At 45.5% G+C, this 21344-nt stretch overlaps 1 protein-coding gene across 3 annotated transcripts in view; it reads left to right on the forward strand.

Annotated features, from left to right (window-relative positions):
• Slc20a2 (solute carrier family 20 member 2) overlaps nucleotides 1-21344 on the forward strand; it is a 102263-nt gene that overhangs the window by 64556 nt on the left and 16363 nt on the right. For all 3 annotated transcript variants that reach the window (XM_028887823.2, XM_028887822.2, XM_028887824.2), the window contains exons 2-5: nucleotides 692-1245; nucleotides 5360-5500; nucleotides 6966-7051; nucleotides 14159-14255. In XM_028887823.2, coding sequence (XP_028743656.1) covers nucleotides 957-1245; nucleotides 5360-5500; nucleotides 6966-7051; nucleotides 14159-14255 — 613 coding nt within the window. In that variant the 5' untranslated portion in view covers nucleotides 692-956. The remainder of the gene's footprint in view (nucleotides 1-691; nucleotides 1246-5359; nucleotides 5501-6965; nucleotides 7052-14158; nucleotides 14256-21344) is intronic.

Raw genomic sequence — 21344 nt, forward strand, 5'->3', positions numbered from 1 at the left:
GAAGAGTAACCTTGTTCTGGAGTTTGAGGACACATCATTCCCACGCGTGAATGTAAATGAGCTTCGCCCTGCAGTGTCACAAGTCAGATTATGTAACTGCTTTCCGAGGAGCCGGGCACATTACAAGCATTTTAAAAAATGATACAACTTTGATGTCTTATTTGTCTTATTTCATTATCTGTTACTCATTTGAGGAAACTGTTCTCTGAAAACAATGACCAAATATATTTTTTCAAACTGCATACAACACTTCACCTAATATGGCAACCTGTTGATCTGTAGGTAGTAAACAATCTAGAAGCCAGCTTTTTTTTTTTTTTTTTTTTTTTTTTTTTTTTTCGAGACAGGGTTTCTCTGTGTAGCTTTGCGCCTTTCCTGGAACTCACTTCGTAGCCCAGGCTGTCCTCGAACTCACAGAAATCCGCCTGCCTCTGCCTCCCAAGTGCTGGGATTAAAGGCGTGCGCCTGCGCTTGCGCCGCCGCCGCCGCCCCCCGGCTCAGCTTTGTATTTTATCTTTTATTTTTGGTTGGTTTGGAGGGGAGACTAATTATAATCTTCCTTGAATTGCTTTGTGGTCAGATCTGTCACGTGCAACAGACAGATCCCATCCGCAAGCTTTAAACACTTCTGAAAGAAGTTGCTGTTACAGGTTCTCAATAGTAATTGATTTCTTTTGTTTTCCTTCTATAGGAAGAAAGATCACAGCTTTCCCAGACTGGGAGGAAAAATATGGAATGCGCGGTACCACTGACTGAACACAACCAAATGAACTGTACTGACCATAGTTCAGAAACCAGCAGTTAACAATTTCTTCAGACTTCAACATTGTCCAGCACTTTCCAGAGCAGACTCACTGTTTACAAGAACTCTTGGCCTCCCAAAGTTAGCAACCTCAAACTTGGTTGATTTAAAATATTTCTGCGAAAGAAAAGTACCCCAGAGCCCATTCTCCAAAATGGCCATGGATGGGTATCTGTGGATGGTCATTTTGGGTTTTATTATTGCTTTCATCCTGGCATTTTCTGTTGGTGCCAATGACGTTGCCAACTCGTTCGGAACTGCGGTGGGCTCTGGCGTGGTGACCTTGAGACAGGCATGCATTCTGGCTTCAATATTTGAAACCACTGGCTCTGTGCTTTTGGGAGCGAAAGTGGGAGAGACTATACGGAAAGGCATCATTGACGTGAACCTCTACAATAACTCCGTGGAGACCCTCATGGCCGGGGAAGTGAGTGCAATGGTTGGTGAGTAGCTTTCTTCCCTGTGCCCCTCATTTCCCTGGCTCCATTGCCATTTCCATAAGTGAGGAGGGGGGGTCTGTGTTTTAACTCTTTTTTTTTTTTTTTTTTTTTTTTTTTTTGGTTTTTCGAGACAGGGTTTCTCTGTGTAGCTTTGCGCCTTTTTCTGGAGCTCACTTGGTAGCCCAGGCTGGCCTCGAACTCACAGAGATCTGCCTGGCTCTGCCTGCCGAGTGCTGGGATTAAAGGCGTGCGCCACCACCGCCCGGCCTGTGTTTTAACTCTTTAGAAGCTGGTTTAGTGGTTGTGTTTATGATAAAATTTTCATTGCCTGTACTTTACAGTTTTTACAAGCAAGCATCCATTTTCTCAAACTTCTAGCCATTTTAAGATATACTTGAGCCTCAAGATATACTTGTAGAATATTGCTTTATTGTTTCAGGGATATGTTAAAGTTACTAAAGAATATATATCATATATATAATATTTATACCTGCATATAAAGCAGTGACTGTGTTTTAAATTTTACCTATAACCAACCTTGAAAGTTGATTTATATTTTTTTCTAAAGATTTTTCATTGTGTATGATGGAATGTTTCAAAAATGTAGATATCATAGAACAATATTATGGGGGGGTTGAGTGTGTCTCTGGACTAGACTGCTTGCCCAGCATGCCTGAGGCCCCAAGAGCAGCCCTGAGCACTAAAAAAATAACGGTGTATTTGGGGACTGGTGATTTGGCTCAGCAGCAGGATCTGTCCTTAACATGCACAAGGCCCCAGCAATCTCCCGTACCAAGAAAAAACATTGATTAATGTAACTTTTGTGGTTTTAGTTTACAATTTAACCTATAATTTCATTATAGCCAACTAAAATTGAGATGTTTTCATTATTAAGGCGGTGTCTCTCAACCTGTGGGTCTTGACCCTTTGTAAGTCAAATGACCCTTTCACAGGGTTGCCTGAGACCATCAGAAAGCACAAATATTGACATTGCGATTTTATAACAGTGGCAAAATTAGTTGGGAAGTAGCATGGAAATAATTTTATGTGTGTGTAGGGGGGGCACCACATCCTGAGGAACTGTATTAAAGGAGGGATGAGAACCACTGCGTTAAGGTATTGTGAGGAAGAGCTTTTGAGACTATAGGAGGAATAAAGAGAAACACCGACAGGTTCAGTCCCAGGTGGAGCCCCGCTTCCTCCTACAGAACCTTCTGCTGAGTTTAGAGGCTCCAAGAGGCCATCCGCGCCTGCGCACTGAGAACTCCCTGTAGCCGCCCCTGGAGGCGCTGGGCAGTGTGTCTCTGCTGCTGGCTTTACAGGCAGTGTAGCTCATCCAGATTCCACCTCTCCCACCCACGGCCTTTGGCTCCGTATTCAAAGAGGAAAGGATTTTTTTTTACCTCAACTAGAATTTGGGTTTACCGAGGCAATTTGAGGGTTTGTCTGAATAACACGATTGCTTGGGTTCCTCTCTTCTCCGGGTTTGTTCGGGGGTGGTGGTTGCTTCTGAAGTTTCCTTTTTGGTTTGTGGTTAGATGGATTTCAGAGCTCCGAGGGTTGGGAATGGTACGACTTGCCTAGATTTTAAAAACTGAACGCCTTCAGAGTGGGAGCTGTGTGAATTTAAGATGACAGTGTCGCTGTTACGGACCCAAGCCGGAGCTGAGTTTGTTGAGCATCCTGAATCCTCCAGTCTCCGCTCTCCCTCCGTTTTTCTGTCCTTCCTCGCTTGCTGTGGTCTATGTGACCTGAACTTCCCGAACAAATCGTCCTTGAGACCCTTTGCTTAGCCCCATAGAAAGTCTGCCTACTTCATCTGAGGTCACCAATGCTTCCAAAAACCTGAACACCGACAGGACAAACCATTTTCAAGCCACCACAGAAGTGCGCTAAGATGCCGGGCGGTGGTGGCGCACGCCTTTAATCCCAGCACTCGGGAGGCAGAGGCGGGCAGATCTCTGTGAGTTCGAGGCCAACCTGGGCTACAGAGCGAGATCCAGGACAGGCTCCAAAGCTACACAGAGAAACCCTGTCTCGAAAAACAAAACGACAACAACAACAACAACAACAAAAAAAAAAAAAAAAAAAAAAAAAACACAAAAAAGAAGTGTGCTAAGAACTGTCGAGCCTCCTCATCCTTCGCTTCCGTTCTCACTCAGCACCCTGCCCTTACTCATGCCCACTCCTCATCCTCATGTGACCCTGAGCTTTGTTTGCCTTTTACTTAATCTTCCAGACACCACTTAGTACATCAAAAGATCCCATCTCTCATTTCCCCCGAGTTTCTCTTGGTTATCTTTGTTCCATAGTTCATCCATTCTCCTCTTTGTAGGACGTCATCATCTTAGGTTAGAGGACCTTTCTTCGGTTTTGGTCTTGACATGCATACGGCTCTATATCCCTTCAGCAGTTCCCAGGGGTGAGGTGGCTCCTGTCCGCTGGCTGGCCCCCATGCAAACATGCTTCATCTGTTGCTCCTTCACTCTGTCTTCCCATGACCCCCACCTCTCGTTGTGATTTATAAAGTCAGCAAGAAAAATGGTAGCAGCTCTCAGGAAGGAAAATTTAGTCTCAGTGCGACAGACAGGGTGAGTTGAGACCATCCTCCTACATCGCTAGGTTAACTTTATGAGACTATTATAAAACCACACAGTTCATACTTTTACATTACAGTTCTGGGCTAGAAAACATGATCCTAACTCTGGTTCTACGTGTAAGGCAACCGGTTGCCACTGATTCCAGCCACAGAGGTGGGGCCCAGGGAACTAACTGTCCAGCAGAAGGCAGGCGCCACCCTGGAGACTTGACACCTTCTGGTAGCACATGGCTGGTTCTTTCTTCACTCAACACACACTTCAGAGATGTACATGGCACCACACCCGGCCTCAAGTCAAAGCTCGGCAATGCCCGGCCTTCGCTGCAGCAGCTGTCCACTTTGACTCGTACACGAGGACCTCTGTGGCCTGAGATGACCCTTCGCCGCTCAGATATCTTTGAAGGAAAGGCCGGGGGCTGCCTAAGGACGCTGCTGCTGCCAGGCAGCCTGGCTGGATTAGTAATAGCCAGCTTTATCAGCCCAGGACTTTTGTTGTCTCACATTCTGTTTGCCCTTCTTAGTAACTGCCTCTGAAAGGGCTATCTCCCAGCTAATGCTCCCTGTCCTCCCTCCGTAGAGGACCTGCTTATGAAAATATCTTCAGTGAGCCACGGCCTAGAAAAACATCAAGCCTAGAACACAGGGCCAAACTCGGAGCTCCCAACATTGCAAGCAAGATCGGAGAGAGAGATGCCCAACTTGGGGTTATGCCCAACTTGAGGTTAACGAGCTCAGTTATTTCTCCCAGGGGTGGCAGAAGTCAAGGGGCAGTGCATGTTCCCCTCTCACACATGGACTAATCTGGCATGTTAGTTTGTCTCTAGCTTGTCTCATTGTGTACTACAAAACAGAACAAAATTCCCTCCCTATGCATTGTCTTTTTAGAAATCTTATTATGTGTAATGTCTTAATGTCTTGCTTATCGTAGCCAGACTTCACAGAAGAAAGACTGACTCATCACTGACACCCTCACCCTCATGTGATATCTGGTAATCACTCTTGAGTGATCTCAGTCAGGATGTTGGTGCTTTGTAAGAAAACAATCCATAGAAAATTAAACTCAGGGTGTCTTAGTTAAGGTTTCTATCGCTGTGAAGAGACACCATGACCATGGCAACTCTTACGGAGGAAAACAATGGGGTTTGCTTACAGTTTCAGAGGTTTAGTCCATCATCATCATGGCAGTAGGCAGGCTGACATGGTGCTGGAGAGGTAGCTGAGAGTTGTACATCTTATACAGGCAACAGGAAGTGGCCTTGGACACTGGGCAGGACTTGAGCATATATGAGACCTCAAAGCCCGCCCCCACAGTGACAGACTTCCTCCAACAAGGCCACGCCCACTCCAACAAAGCCACACCTCCTAATAGTGCCTCTCCCTATGAGCTTATGGGGGTGAGGGGCCATTTGCATTCAGACCACCATACAGGGGTGTGATGCTATGGCCACACTCTCCCTGCCGGGTATGGAAGACGCTACACTGAGTATCTGGGGTTTTAACTCGTCTTTCCGTCCATAGGTTCAGCTGTTTGGCAGTTGATTGCATCCTTCCTGAGGCTTCCGATCTCAGGAACGCACTGCATAGTCGGCTCTACTATAGGCTTCTCCCTGGTGGCCATCGGAACGAGAGGAGTGCAGTGGATGGAGCTGGTGAAGATTGGTAATTGGCATCTTCTTTTCCCTTTAGCGAGTAAAGTTCGCCCTCTCTAGAGTGAGTTTCATTGGAAGTTACTTTTGTAACGCTCTTCCTTCAGATAAGTTAAGGTTTAGAAGACATGGACTGTATAGGTAGGTAGTGCATTTTCCTTCACAGTTTCTGTTAATGGAGCCGATTCACTGTCACGCGTCAGTTTTAACTCCATACTTAAAACGTTACAGCATCATCTAGCGTATGCAATCAGTATCTCATTTTTCCTTGCCAAGCTGAAGAAAAATTTATTTCACTGAAATCAGCATCACAGTCGGAGAAAGACTAGGGCCAGGCCCCAGTGAGGAAAAGCCTTCAATCCAGGAGTCAATGTTTACATGTTTACAGCCTTGGGAAAGCCTCAGAATGAAGCTAATGTGGTTTACTTCACTAAGTCACCAGCTGCCCAGGTCTGCCTCCTGAAGGAAGCACTGTTCCTTCCGTCGGGGGTCCAGCTAAGCTTAGCTAGTGAGAATCCCCTCAGGGCCCACTCAGAATGGAAAGTACCATCTCAGGCCTGCAGGTGGTTCATGGTTCCCTAGAACCATCCTAGCCTTAGGAGCTATAGGTCCTAATGGACCCCTGGCCTGCCAATCAGGGCCACGGGCCACCATGAAAATCACCTATGTCCCAAAGCTTCTGGAATAACAGCTCTCCACTCTTGCCTAGGAGAGCTTCCTGAAGGAGCAATGAAGAAATATCCACACCCCAATCTTACTGTACCCCTCCAGAAGTCTAGGGGCGGGGCCAGAGCATCACGGCTGTTTGAAAACTCCCAGGTGGTTTCTTGGTGTAGCCAGAACTTAGAAGCACCCAGTAGAGGCTAACACCGGATTTCTAGTCATTGGGTGTGAGGAGTTAAAGCATCAAGCTGGATGTGGTTAAAGGACATAAAACATGACCCACCTTATATATAACCCTTGCTGTTGGGACAAGACTCGACAAGAATCGATAAAAGCAAGCAAGTGGCTTAGATCAGTGGATCTCAGCCTTCCTAACATTGCGACCCTTTAATACACACAGTTCCTCATGTTATGGTGACCCCCAACCCTAAAATTTTTTTGTTGCTACTTCATAACTATAATTTTGCTGTTATGAGTCATAATTGAATAATAATGTAAATATCCAGTATAGAAACTATCTGCCATCCCAAGGGGTCACGACCCACAGATTGAGAACCCTTGGCTTAGAGGGAAATCATTCATGAACTGAAGCTAGAGTTTGGGAACCACAGTAACCCACCAGTATAGCCAGCTATATGTGACTGTGCTTGGGCCTGAGGAGAGCCGTACATGAGGGAGGGCTTCCTTAGCTCTGACACTGGCCAACAGGTCTGGTACTGTGTTAATATAGGCACCATATCGCGTCTCGCTGTATTGTTTAAATACGCTTGTGTGTAAATCTTAACATTCACTGAATATCCTTTTTGATCATTCAGTTGCTTCCTGGTTTATATCGCCACTTCTTTCTGGCTTCATGTCTGGGGTGCTGTTTGTACTCATCAGGATGTTCATCTTAACAAAGGTGAGTGAGACTGCTTTAAAAAAATTTTTTTTAAACTAAATTTTAGAACTAGTTTTGGTACTGCTCAGTAGAAACTCGCCACAGTAGGTCGGTGGGAGAACTGGTTTGTCATGGCCAGGGTGCGCTGGAGTTTGAGTAAGAGGGTCATCATGAGTCGTCAGAAGCCAGGGTGAAGGGCCGAGCCTTGCCAGAGCCTAGCGCACAAGGCTAGGCTCGATCATGTAGTTCTTTAGCTGACACTCCCAGAGATGGGCTCAGACCTCAAAATGGAAGGTGATTATTTCCCATTGTTACACAGAATATGACAAAAGTGTTAAGATTTTTGAAATTGAATCGTTAATTAAAAACAGCTGAATAATCTCCTTCCTCAATACAAAAGTGCTGTCCTAGTCTGGGTGACTAGGCTGCCACGGAGGCTGTTGGACATCATAACCGTAGCATCCTGAGAAGGAAGGGGTTGTTACACTTAACACTTCCGGTCACAGTTCACCACTGAGAAGTCTGGACAGGAACTCAAGCAGGGCAGGATCCTGGAGGCAGGAGCTGATGCAGAGGCCGTGGAGGGGTGCTGCTGACTGGCTTGCTCCCTATGGCTTGCTCAGCCTTTCTTATGATTCCACCTTCTCAGCCTTAGCCCCACCCACAGTGGGCGTGCCCTTCCCATCAATCACTAACTGCCTTCAGCCTGATCTTGCTGAGGCAGTTTCCTGTTGAGGTTCCCTCCTCTCTGATGACTGTTGCTTGTGTTGTCCAGGTGATGTAAAAGTAGCCAGCACAGATGCTTTCCAGTTTTGTTTTGTTTTTAATGGAGAAACTTTGGCTTAATTTAAGAGGATAAAAAAGGGAAACACAGAGATCCTTTTTGTCAAAACAAAACAAAAAACCCAAAAAGATTGAAATTAGAATGTGCTGGGCATGGTGGCCTTTAATCCCGGCACTTGGAAACGCAGAGGCAGGCAGGTTTCTATGAGTTCAAGGCCAGCCTGATCTACATAGTGAGTTCCAGGCCAGCTAAGGATACATGGTGATATCCTGTCTAAAAAAAAAATGAAATGAAATGAAATTTTAAAATAGTAGAATTTATTAAGATCAATATTCTGGCAAAAAAATTGATTGTTGTTTCTTATTTGTCTATTAAAGGGCTGTTGCAATTTCTTTGTTTCTTTTATAACCGTATTTTATTCTTTAATTTTTATATAACATGTACTTTGTGACACACAATATTATATTTGATGCTTGTATACAATGTATAATGATCAAAGCAGCATTTCCATCAGCTCGGAGATTATGATTCTCCCTATGGAGGAGAACATTCCAACTTTTAACTCTGGTTACTTGGAGTAGATAATGAATTGTCTCAGACTGCAGTGACCCTGTGGTGTGTGTCACGTTAGAAGTGACACTGTGTGGCTTCCTATCACTGTGAGAAAATACGAAAATAAACAACTTGGGAGGAAGTAGGTTATTTGGGCCCAGGATAGCAAAGGTTTCAGCCCCCATGGGGTTCTTTGCCTCTCTTGCCTTGGGCCAGCGATAGCCCCTGTTGATCATGCAGAGCAGATGATGTCACTTGTGGTCCTTGGTTTAGGTCTCTACTCTGTCTGGTTTCGGAGCCCTCCCCCCACAGCCTAGCTTCCTTCCACTATATCCCATCTCTGAAAAGTTCTCCCACCTCCTCTTAGCACCTTAGGGGACATACAGGATCCAAGTTCCAGCACACTGCTTTCCTGTCGAGCTATTCCTGTAGCCATATGCTTTCTTTATTCCTTCCTTGGTCCCCTTCCCACCTGTGGTGACCTTCATTCTGTTCTGTCCTCGGATGAGATCAGTGTTTATTCTGAAGATAAATATATGCAGTACTTTACTTTCCGTGCCTAGCTTATTTCATGTTACATAGTGTCGTCGAGTTCTATCCAGGTTACTGGCAAGTGACAGGATGTCATCCTTTTATGGGTGAATAATATTCCATATTATATAATATGTGTCACATTTTTTTAGCTCTTTGATTCATCCTTGGACACTTGGTTGACTTGTTGAAATACTTGAAAAGCTATAAAGCCTACTACTTTTAACTTTATTTATTATTATTATGTATATACATAATAATTACGTGTGTGTGTGTGTGCGTGTGTGCGTGTGTGTGTGTGTGTGTGTGTGTGTGTGTGTGTGTGTGTATGTGATTTGGGGGCACATGTGCACAGCATGTGTGGTTAAAGAACAACTTTGTGGACTCGGTCCTCTCTACTTTTGTGTTCTTCCCGGGATTTGAACTCTGGTTGTCAGGCGTGCACACAAAGCACTCATACCCACTGAGCCATCTCACCAGCCCTTAACGCCTACGTTCAACAGTCGTGTTACACTATTGTCCCCCCCTAGTCACAGTTCCGCTTTTTGCTGTTTTCGGTTAGAAACATGGCCAGATGTGGTCTGAAAATATTAAATGGAAAATTCCACAAATAAAAAAAAATGTGTAAGTTTTACATTGCATGCCACATGAGTAATGTGGTGACATCTCATCCCATCCGATGCCACCCAGCACAGGATGTGACCTTTCCCTTTGTCCAGCACCTCCATGTTGTACCTAGGACCCGCCATTGATCTCCTGTTAGTCATCCCCATTACGGTAACACTGGTGTTGGAGAAACTTTCATGAGGAAGCCCGACCATGCCTCCTGTGCCTCACTCCATCTCATCACACAGGGACTGTATCATCTCACTTCGTCACTAGAGGAAGAAGGGGAAGTGTGGCAAATAAGATATTTTGAGAGAGAAAAGATATTCACATAACCATACACATATATAGTCACAATTGTTCTGTACTGTGTTACCGTTACTCTCTTCCTGAGCCTCACCGTCAATCTGCCGTGTGTGTGTGTGTGTGTGTGTGTGTGTGTGTGTGTGTGTGTGTGTGTGTGTAAATTAGGTTGGGTTTCAAAGTGTCTCCTGGAAGCCTTGGCATGCCTTCCACAGGGATCGGACAGAAGAGCTGTTTGTGCTCATTCAGTACACTAAGGACATACCTTCCTTCCTCCATGTGTTCTTGAAAACAGAACTCTGTTTTCTTAGTATTGACTGTCAGCCATTGAAGGATTCATTCTCTTGAATAAGCACAGAATTGGTCGTCACTGTGTCTCAGCATTCTTCCTCTGGGTTAGGACCGGCCACATTAAGGTTACTTTACATCTTGGCTAATGGCCTTCACCCGTCCTGGTTCTCTGCCTAGATGCCATCCTCAACCAGAACACTCCTCTGAGCTTCCTGATGACATTTCCCAGGGCACCTCTCCTATCCCAGAGTTGGAAACGCCTCCCTCCCAGCTCCAGGACACTCTGCTCTTGTTATGGCACTTGGTAGTGTGAGCTGTGTTACCTCTTGGGTCCCGCCTGCTTGCCCTGTGACTGTATGATCTGTGGGGTAGAAACATGAGTGTCTCAGTCACTTTGAATTCCAGTGCCTCCTGTGTGCTTACCACCCTTAGAGATACTTGTTACCAATCTGTTAGGAGTAAATAATGCCACTGCACATCTCTTAGGGAGCCAGACTCTGATTCCACTGGAGACCGTTGGAATCCCAGGTGACTGAGAGGCAAGTCTCTCCTGGTTCTCTCTCCCTCACTCCTTCTCTCTCTCCCTCCCTCCTTTCTCCTCTTTCTCTTCCCTCTCTCCCATTCTCTCTGTAATTCATACTATTAAAAGGATTCATTTGAAGAAACCAAAAAGAGATCTCTTGGCCCTGAACAGTGTGTTTCTAAAGGTAGGGAAAAAAAGAACAGGAAAATGCCCATTTCTGAAGAGAGGTAAGATTCAAATCAATTCTTTTGTAAAAGATTATTTTTTTTTTTTTTTTTTTTTTTTTTTTTTTTTCGAGACAGGGTTTCCCTGTGTAGCTTTGCCTTTCCTGGGACTCACTTGGTAGCCCAGGCTGGCCTCGAACTCACAAAGATCCGCCTGCCTCTGCCTCCCGAGTGCTGGGATTAAAGGCGTGCGCCACCACCGCCCGGCAAAAGATTATTTTTTTAAATGATCATCTCTTCCTGGGCCTTTTAGGATTCCCACAGATAATACAACAAAAGAACTCTGAGTTCACTACTTCCCTGCTCACGAGACACACCACCCCACCCACCACTCCACCCCACCCCACCCCACCCCACTCAATACTACTCAGTACCCAACGCCACTCAAGTGCACCCCACCCCAGCCGCCACTGCCCTATCCAACCCTAGCCTACCACCCCACCCCAAACAGCCTCACCTCAGCTTACCCCAGCTCACGGTACCCTAGCCAGCACCCCCCACGAAGCCCACTGCACCCTACCCAAGCCAACTCTGCCTCCCCTCACCCTGGCCCCCTCCAGATTGACCCAACACTCAATTTCAATGCAAAGTGCTCATTTAAAAACAAAACAAAAAAACAAAAAACCTCCAACCTGGTACACTCCATTGAGGCAGGTCCAAGCCCCTCCTCCCTGCACCAAGGCTGTGCAAAGTGTCCCACCATAGGCACTAGGCTCCAAAAAGCTGGCTCATACACCAGGGACAAGTCCCGGTCCCAATGCCTGGGGGCCCCCCAAACATTTCAAGCCAAACAACTGTCTCACTTATCCAGAGGGTCTGGTCCAGTTCCATGGGAGCTCCTCAGCTATTGGTCCACAGTTCATGTGTTTCCACTAGTTTGGCTAGTTGTCTCTGTACTCTTTCCAATCATGGTCTCGATATCTTTTGCTCATAGAATCCCTCCTGTCTCTCTTCAATTGGATGAGAGACCTTGCCTTGGAGGAGATGGGAATGGGGGTGGGGGGTGGGAGGAGGGAGAATCTGTGGTTGATATGTAAAATGAATAGGAAATCTCTTAATTAAAAAAAGGGGGGGGGAGCTCCAACCTGAGCTACCTGTTGTCACATCTACCTTGCCTTGCTCACTGCAGTGTTGGAAACCCCCTATTCCTAGTCAACCTTCCTATTCACTTGCATGGACACTCTGGCCCGTTTTTTAAGAAGACCAAAATCGGGGCGGGGGGGGGGGTGGTAGTGGAGAATATGCTGGATTTTTGGATGAGTGACAGATGACAAACGGATGGACAGGAAGGAGGAAGAGAGAAATGGGGATAGGAGGAAAAAGGTCTCAAGCAGACCTTTCTCTTGTGACTGTCCACCTCAGGAGTTATTGGGTGGGAGTCCTCCAACAGCCGCAGTTCCCGAGGAAACAATGCTTTAGAAGGCAGTGGCAGCATCCGGCCTCTCCTTTTCGGTCCAGTCGGGGCTCTTTCTGGGGCACACCTCAGGTGGCATGCTGGCTTTGTCTGTCTGTCACCCAGGCTTGTGTTTCTGTGTCTGCCCCCTCACGCCTCCTCCCCCGGTCCCGGTAGAGCCCACACACGGGAGGAACCTTACCTGTCCCTCTTTGACATTCTTTATTTTGCATCTCAGTGGCCTTTGGTTGTAACAGATGGCACATCCACGTAAGTGTACCACGGTATACTTTGGAGCTCAATCACTTGTTGCAATATTTAAGTAGCAACTGTACACTAGTACTGTTTTGATGTGTTTCTAGCCTACATTATTCCTCCAAAAATCTTGTATAAGTCTGCTTAAAATAGCATTTTTAGGCCAGGCGGTGGTGGCGCACGCCTTTAATCCCGGCACTCAGGAGGCAGAGCCAGGTGGATCTCTGAGTTCGAGGCCAGCCTGGGCTACCAAGTGAGTTCCAGGAAAGGCGCAAAGCTACACAGAGAAACCATGTTTCGGAAAACCAAAAATAAAAAATAAAAAAATAGCATTTTTAGGGGCTGGAGAGATGGCTCAGCAGGTAAGAGCACTGGCCGTTCTTGCGGAAGATCTGGGTTCAGTTCTCAGCATCCACATGACAGTCCACAACCTTCTGCAACTCCAGGCTCAGGGTTCCAACGCCCCCTTCTGGCCTCCGTGGGCACTGCATGCCTGTGATGCACATAGACACGTTCAGGCCAAACATCCACCCAAACACTAAAGTGAAAATAAAGAAATCCTTTTTAAAAATAGCATTCTGATGGCTTCACAGATGTAAGTTCATCTCACATACATGCAGTGCCATTCTTGTGGGTATACTAAGAGAATGTTATAGCCAACGCCCAGAATTACAAATAAGCCTTCCATGACACAAAGAGCCCACAATTCTTAGTGACTTTTAGTAACTGAAGGTTAAGTACTGTATCTTATTAAAAGAATTTGAAAATCGTAGCACATGGGAGAATGTTTGCTTTGTCTAATTGACGTATTATTGTTGTGGGGGGGGGGCACACATGCCACAGCATGCATGTGGAGGCCAGAGGACAACTTGCAGGAGTCACATGAGGTACAGAGAGTGAACTCAAATCATCATTATCAAAGGGCAAGGGTGTTATCTTCTGAGCCATCTTGCTGTCCCTGAAATAAATATATTCTTTCTTTTTTAATTTAATGTCTATGGTGTTTTGCCTACAAGTGTGTCTACGTAGCACATATGTGCCTGATGTCCACACAGGGCATTGGAGTCCCTAGAACTGGAGTAGAGACAGTTACGAGCTACCATGTGGGGGCTGGGAATCAAACCCAGGTCCTCTGGAAGAGCAGCCAGTGCTCTTAACCATTGACCCATCTCTTCAACCCTGCTTTATATATTTTAATATAGCTAAAATGCGCCTAGCCATAGAGTCATTTAAAATCTGCCACCGATGCTATGATGGCTGTCACTTGACTACTAGAATCTTCCGAGGGTAGAGAGTCCACAAGCAGTTGTTGAAAGTAGACTGTTGGGTGCGAAGATGATCTTAGTCAGAGGAGAACGCAGTAGAGGTTTGGAAGAAGTTAAAGGCAAACTCTGGGCTTGGGACCTTGGGCATGGACCTCCCTCACCCGTTTTCTGTTTCTAAGTCCGATGTCAGCTCCTGTGACTCTAGCACTCTCTAACGTGTGCAGGCCACATCTGGCCTGCTGACCCCGCATCTGTGCAGAAGAGATGGCCTCAGCCGAGGCAGCAGCCCCCGTCAGCACCCCGCCGTAGTACTTTCCTGTAATCAGGACTCTTGTCTTTTTGTTTATGTTGCTACCAGATGTTCTCGGTCCTGACATCCCACTTTACTCATTGTCATACAGGAGGACCCTGTTCCAAATGGTCTCCAGGCACTTCCTCTGTTTTATGCTGCTACTATAGCAATAAATGTCTTTTCCATCATGTACACAGGAGCACCAGGTAAGACGCCCCCCCCCATCCATGGAATCTTAAATAAGGAGTGTGTTATAATTTAATGTCGTTCACTTGCTTTGTAGCTAGCATTGGAGTTGACTAATAGTAAAAAGCATTGTTCACAGTCATTGGGGAGTAGTAAAAAAAATAGTAAGTGTATTTCCTTGTTTTACAAACCAAGAAGATACATGAAATCCAAAACCAACAGGCTTTCGAGTTAAACAGTGAAATCCCATTCTGCCACTGCCCAGATATGTGGCCCTAGCAGCCGACTGAAACTCTGCATCTTAGAGCATGTTCTGATGGCCATGCAGGGCCAAGAGGAGAGTGCATCGCACATGTGGTCCAGGTGTCAAGGATGGGAAGATGGGTCAAAAGTGGTCTCCAGCCACGAGTACAGAAATTCCCAGGGCATTATCAAACTGTTAGGCCTGGTCCTAGTGATTTTCTTTTCAGAATTACTCCTTTTTTCCTATTCTGATTTTGGGGTGGGGTGGGGAGCATGGTGGCACATACCTGTTGTCCCAACACCACAAAAGGTGGCCTGAGTTATCAGTTTCAGGAGAGCCTGGCAATACAATACCACACCAGAAAAGAAGAGAAAATGTCTTTGTGTGTGCTGGTCTTTCAGAATCATGACCACTCTTCCGTTTGAGTCCTACAGAAACCTGAAGTGAGAATATTTTCATACACATTACAGCTAAAAAGAAAGAAAGAAAGAAAAAGGCCAATAATGACTGTTGGTAATAAAACAGCCCCTGACACATACTGAGTTTATCAGGTGTCGGGCACTGTGGGACGTGTCCTGCCTCCACTGTGTGTCCTTTAAGAACTAGACTGTGATTCTCCTTACTTATCTAGGGATGCTTTGTTTGGTTTTAGTTTTTTTGTTTTGTTTTGTTTTTTGAGGTGAGGTCTCCCTATATAGCCTTGGCTGTCCTAGAACTTACTATGTAGACCAGGCTGGCCTCGAACTCACAGAGATTCACCTGCCTCTGCCTCCCCAGTGCTGGTATTAAAGGTATGCGCAACTAGCCTTTGGATATCTTGTTGCCCAGATAACAACTCTGGCACTGGGACTGTTGAATGAATAATAACCTGCAGCATCCTGGTGTAGATTTTTAATATTCCTAATGAGAGGTGGCTCTGAACACTACATATATAATAATTATAGAGATAGGCTACGAAAAATATTGGGAGATTATTTTTAAGAGAACTTAGAGAAAGAATGTGTTATATTCCATATGTACCAGGTTGCTTGAGCTATCTTACATATCAGTAAAATGTCATGACTGAGACACTGGGTCCTAGACTAAGGGCCTGGAGTAAATTCTGCTCCTTAGCTTTGCTGCTCACATTAAATGATACTGAGGGTCTATTTCCGATCTTCAAAGTGGCATTGATTCTGATAGATCCATCTAAAGATCAGCTCCATGGATTTATATGATCTATTCCTTACAACAAACAGTGAAGTATCACATTTCCCTCAACGTCTCATCACCATATAGCTTCATTTCCCCAGAATAATCCACTCTACCAGCAAGATAGTTCTCATAGCAAATACGCGGTAAATACGTACTTAAAAGATAGATCAAAGACCAAGACACGGTGCCAAGAAGGCAGGCAAACATAAATCAACTGAAAGCTTTATGATAAAATCACAGTTGTCTCCTGACGTCTGGTTTCTGGCTTTTCTAGAGAAAACCTGTTCTTGAGGCATGGCTATCACAGCAGCCTCCTCCTCTCCCTCCTCCTCAGCATCCCTTTTCTTTCTCTTCTCCACTTCCTCCTCCTCCTCAGCATCCTTTTTCTCATCTCCATCTTTGTTTTATTCTCCTCCGCATCCTCTGTCTTCTCCCTCTGCATCTCTTTTCCTTCTCTGCCTTCTCTCCTGCCCTTTTCCCTCCATGTCTTCCAGCTCTAGCTGCTTCTTGTCCAGGCCCAAGGAAGCCGGCTCACTAGAAACTGTCAGACCTCCACAGTCTTTGTAGGGAGGCTGGGTCCTCTTGTGGGATCTCTGGGTCCCGTGGCTGACTGCAGCATCCAGGCTGTGGAGAAGCAGACGCTGCCGGGGCAGCTAGCCCTGAGGTGAGACCGTCTCCAGTTCCCATCAAGGGCTAGATTCAAAACGAAGTTCTTTAAATTTGCTTTTATCCACCCCCCCCCCAAAAAAAAAATATTTGCAGATGCAGCCTGGTCTGAGAAAACTGCTCTATATTTTTAAAATTCTAACTATAGAGCAAATTTAAGAAGTGTCATATTTATTTCAAAAGCATGACTCATTTTCCTGAGTTTCCCAGCATCCTTTTCCTTTACATGCTTCTGCTAATGCTTTAAAATGTTGGTCTAAAATAAAACAAAACCCAATAGCGTCATTTACCCTTTGAGGGAGGATGACAGAGAGCAGGCAAGCCTGTGTGTGCACATGTGTGTTACTGTGGGATGGTGTCCACAGACATTGTTGAATGGCAGGAGGAAGCACAGACTAGAACATGTAGCATACTCACGGGTCTGTTAAATGAACATCTTTGTTTTTTGAGACAGATTCTTAAGTGTAGCCCTGGCTGGCCTGGAACTCACTCTGTAGACCAGGTTGGCCTCGAATGCACAGAGATCCACCCACCTCTGCCTCCTGGGTGCTGAAATTAAAGATGTGATCTCCACTCTCAGTGAGAATGAACTAATTTTTTTTTTTCTAAATTGAAAATGTTTGCAAACAATGAATTCTGATCACAGTTTCCCTTCCCCCCTGTCCTCCCAAACCTTCCCCACTTCCCCACCCATCCACCCCAAGCCTTCTTCCTCTCTCTCTTTAGAGAACAAACCGGCAAACGAAATGAACAAACAACAAATAAAACAAAACAAACAAAAAGGCACAAAAAAAAACCACAGACACGCACAAACAAAATCACACATATACACAAAATAGGAAATCATCATGTACAAGCAAAAAACCAGTAAGACAAAAGACTGCCCAAACCAAGCAATGAGATCCAAAAGAGTACAAAAATACCATGGAGTTCATTTTGAGTTGGGCATCTCCTGCTGGCCGTGGAGCCTCCCTTAAGTGTGATTTGTATACTGGGAGACTGCATTGGAGAAAACTAAGTTTGCCTTTGCCAGCCGTTGTCCACTGCAGATAGATTCTTAGTTAGGGGTGGGAGCTTGTGTCCACTCCCCCTGCTCAGGGCTGGACCCCCATCTGGCTTGAACCTGTGCAGGCCCTGTGCTTGCTGTCCCTGTCTCTGGAGTTTATGGGTGTGGCTGTCCTATCGTGTCTGGAAGACGCTGTTTCCTTGGTATCACCCATCCCCCTCCCTCTGGCTCTTACAATCTTAACAGCTCCTCTTCCAGAGAGTTCCCTGAGCCCCGAGGTGAGACATTTGATGGAGACATCCCATTTAGGATTGAGTGTCCCAAGGTCTCTCACTCTCTGCACATTGTCCAGTCGTGTGTCTCTGTGTTACTTCCCATCTGCTGTAGGAGGAAACGTCTCTAATGATGGCTGAGAGAGGCACTGATCTATGAGTGTAGCAGAGTGTCATTTAAAGTCATTTTATTCCTCTGTTCCTTTAGCAAGATAAAGTGTCTGGGTTTCTCCTGGGACCATGACCTATCTGGTCTCGGGTTCTTGGCCAGCTGAGCAGTGTCAGGCCTGGGTTCTATCTCATGAGGCTTTAGATCCAATCAGGGAGTGGTTGGTTACCCCACAACTTTTGTACCACTACTGCACCAGGGTGTCATATAGGTAGGTCACCATCGTAGATCACAAGTTTTGTAGCCAGGTTAGTGTTTCCATTTCTCCTCTGGTAGTGTGCTGAGTACTTCCCAGTACCGTGAATAGAACTAGTTAGTAGCAGGGCAAAGGTTCTAGTTAGGCACCAGCTCGCCTTCTTCGTGTTCTGTGAGATATGTAGGTGCTGTCTTCAGCAATAGGGCCTGACCATTGGTTTGTGCAACCGATAGCCTTGTCAATAGCCTGCGTTTTGGGGTGCTTCTATGAGGCCCCTTTGGCCAACAGCTGAATTAGATCAGCTAACCCATCCTTGGCACTGGAGGTTTTACTTGGTGGGGAGAGATGTCTAGTTGAGGCTTAGTCTCTCCCATGATTTGATGACTCCGTTTAGATTTCTTTCACATGTGTATGCATTTAAAGAAGCTTCTACTGTAGTAGGTTCCATATGACCCCTCCAGTGGCCCTTAGTGTTAGCTGTTCCTTCCTTTATCCTCTCCCTTACCCCCCTCTTCCAACTCTTAGTAACACTCTACACATACCTAGAAAATGCCCGGAAAGATACACACCAAACAAATAATCTGCCCCTCCTTCTCCAGGAAAGTGTGCTCAGCGGAGAAAGGGTGGTAAGAACATTTCATATTTGTACATCATACGGTTCACTGTGGTCATGATAATATTATTTTTAAAAGCATGTATCATGTGCAAAATTGAAACCAAATGTGGACCCTGCATCGAGTCAGTGACAAGGAAGGTTATAGATGAGCAAGCAGCGGTAGATAGAAGTAGATTGGTCCGGGCTAAAGCCTTACTAGTTTTCATATGTTTAATCTATTTTGTAGATTCTGTTCATGATTACCATATGCAAAAAAAATGAGATGCAATACAAAATAATGACAATGGAATTATTAAAAGTTCTGTCATTTCTTCTTCTTTGGGGAGGGTTTGGATTAGAACCCAAATGTTTGAGGTTAGCACCAAATCACTGTTGATCATCATCTCTTTGTTGTTTCGAAAATGAGAGGAGCAGGAGATGAAAAGCCCTTTAGTGGTGTGAGCTGAAAACAAGTTCCAGGCTCACATTGCTGGTTCCTGGCAGCCGCTTTTGGCTGAGTGAGCACAAGCCATTCAAGCTGTGCCCTACTTTGTCCGTCCACAGTGGGGGATAGCCATGCTGCCTGGTTGCCCCCCCCGAAGTTGTGATTATCTGAAGCGATTTGAGAGTCTCACCGGGAAGACTATCCAACGCAAAGTACTTTCTCAGAGACTGTGTGGTATATGAAGCAGCCCCAAGTATCGTATTTAGAAGAAACATTTTGCTGTGTGTGGACGTTGGTTTGAGCGTGGTCCTCGTTTTTGTTTCTTCTTTTTCTTGAGACGGGGTCTCATGTGCACACATAGCCCAGTGATAGGGTTACCTTGCATGGCTTATTGAGTCGCTCTGGGATCAAGTCCCTGGGCAGAGCTAAGAAGGACCCGGGCTGGGCTGGGCTGCTAGTTAGCACAGCACAGCCGGAGGAGGTCTGGAGCCATGGCTCCCTGCCGTCCCTGGACTGTGGGAGTGGAGCCATCTAAATGTCTAAACCCCAGCAGCCACCTGCTAACCGTAAGCAAGCCAGGCAGGTCTGCGCTTTGTTTTTAATATTTGTGAACATTCTTGCTGACCTCCTGTGTATGTTGCTCTTACAGTTATAAAAACGCATGATAATACTTGGAGTAACTTTGAGCTGATTTATTTGTACAAAACAGTTAGGGCAACATCAGTAAAACTTCTCTTTCAAAATTAAAAGTGCTTCCAATTTATACAACTGGCATTCTTAACTATATTTTTAAGTTACTTTATATATATTATATTATTATATTAAATATATTTAAACATACATATTTAAAGCCAGTAACTTATATACACTATATATTATATAATTACACTATATATTGTATGTGTTAATATATAATATATACATATGAAATGAAACCCTGCTGGAACACATGCCCAGGCCGCTGGCTGCCCACTACTATTTCTGGTTCACACATTTTCTTGGAAGCTTGTGACCAGGTGAACATTACTACTGTTTCTTTCTGAGCATAAGGAAGGAAGTGAACAGGTCAGCCAGCTTGGTGGAAAACACTGGGTCTCCTCTCTCCAGAACTTGTTCTAACCACGTATGGCTGCCTCCTGTGCATGGCTGTGTGCTACAGCGAGTTCGCATCTCCATAACGATGCATGCATTGGCTGGTCTAAAGATTCTTACTCTTAGAAATAGGGCTGGAGAAGGAGGTGGAGAGATGGCTCAGAGGTTAAGGCCTGTGCGGTTCTTCCAGAGGACCTGAGTTCAATTCCAAGCACCCATGTCAGGTGGCTCACAACCTCCCTGTCTTAGTTAGGATTTCTGCTGCTGCGATAAAAAACCAGGGCCAAAAAGCAAATTGTGGAGGAAAGGGCTTATTTGTCTTACATTTCCACTGTATGGTTCTTCATTGGAGGAAGTCAAGACAGGAACTCAAGCAGGGCAGGGACCTGGAGGCAGGAGCTGATGCAGAGGCAATGGAGGGTACTGCTTACTGGCTTACTCATCATGGCTTGCTCAGCCTGCTTTCTTTTTTTTTATTTTATTTTATTTATTTATTTATTTATTTATCTATCTATTTATTTATTTTTGTTTTTTTTGAGACAAGTTTTCTCTATGTAGTTTTGGTGCCTGTCCTAGATCTCGCTCTGTAGACCAGGCTGGCCTCGAACTCCACAGAGATCCACCTGGCTCTGCCTCCCAAGTGCTTGGATTAAAGATGTATGCCATCACCACCCGGCTCAGCCTGCTTTCTTATAGAACCCAGGATGACCAGCCCAGGGACAGCACCACCCACAATGGGCCCTCCCCCGTCCATCACTAATTAAAAAAATGCCCTACAGCTAGATCTTACAGAGGCATTTTCTCAACTGAGGTTCCCTCCTTTCAGATGACTCTAGCTTGTGGCAAGTTGACATAAAATTAGCCAGGACAACCCTGTAACTCCAGCTCCTCCAGGAGGATCCAATATCACTGGCTTTTACAGGCACCCAGACTCACATACATGCACATTCATGACTTAAAAACTAGAGCTGAGATATTCATTCTTGTCTGTATATGCATAGGTGTTCATGTGTGAGCATGGATGTTTCCGTTCTATACCTGTAGATATTTCTGAAAGGTACCTGTTGTCCGCAGGGACAGAGAACAGATACAGTTCCAGGAAGCTACTGGGACAAAAGTACTAAGCAAGAATGCTGTCACTGAGCCACACGCACTCCCTGCCCTTATTGCTGCTCAGTGCGTTGCTGGCGGTCACTGGGAAGGTGTGCTGTGTTGTGATTTCTTAAATTG

This window comes from Peromyscus leucopus, chromosome 17 (assembly GCF_004664715.2).
Source record: "Peromyscus leucopus breed LL Stock chromosome 17, UCI_PerLeu_2.1, whole genome shotgun sequence".
Taxonomy (NCBI): Eukaryota; Metazoa; Chordata; class Mammalia; order Rodentia; family Cricetidae; genus Peromyscus; species Peromyscus leucopus.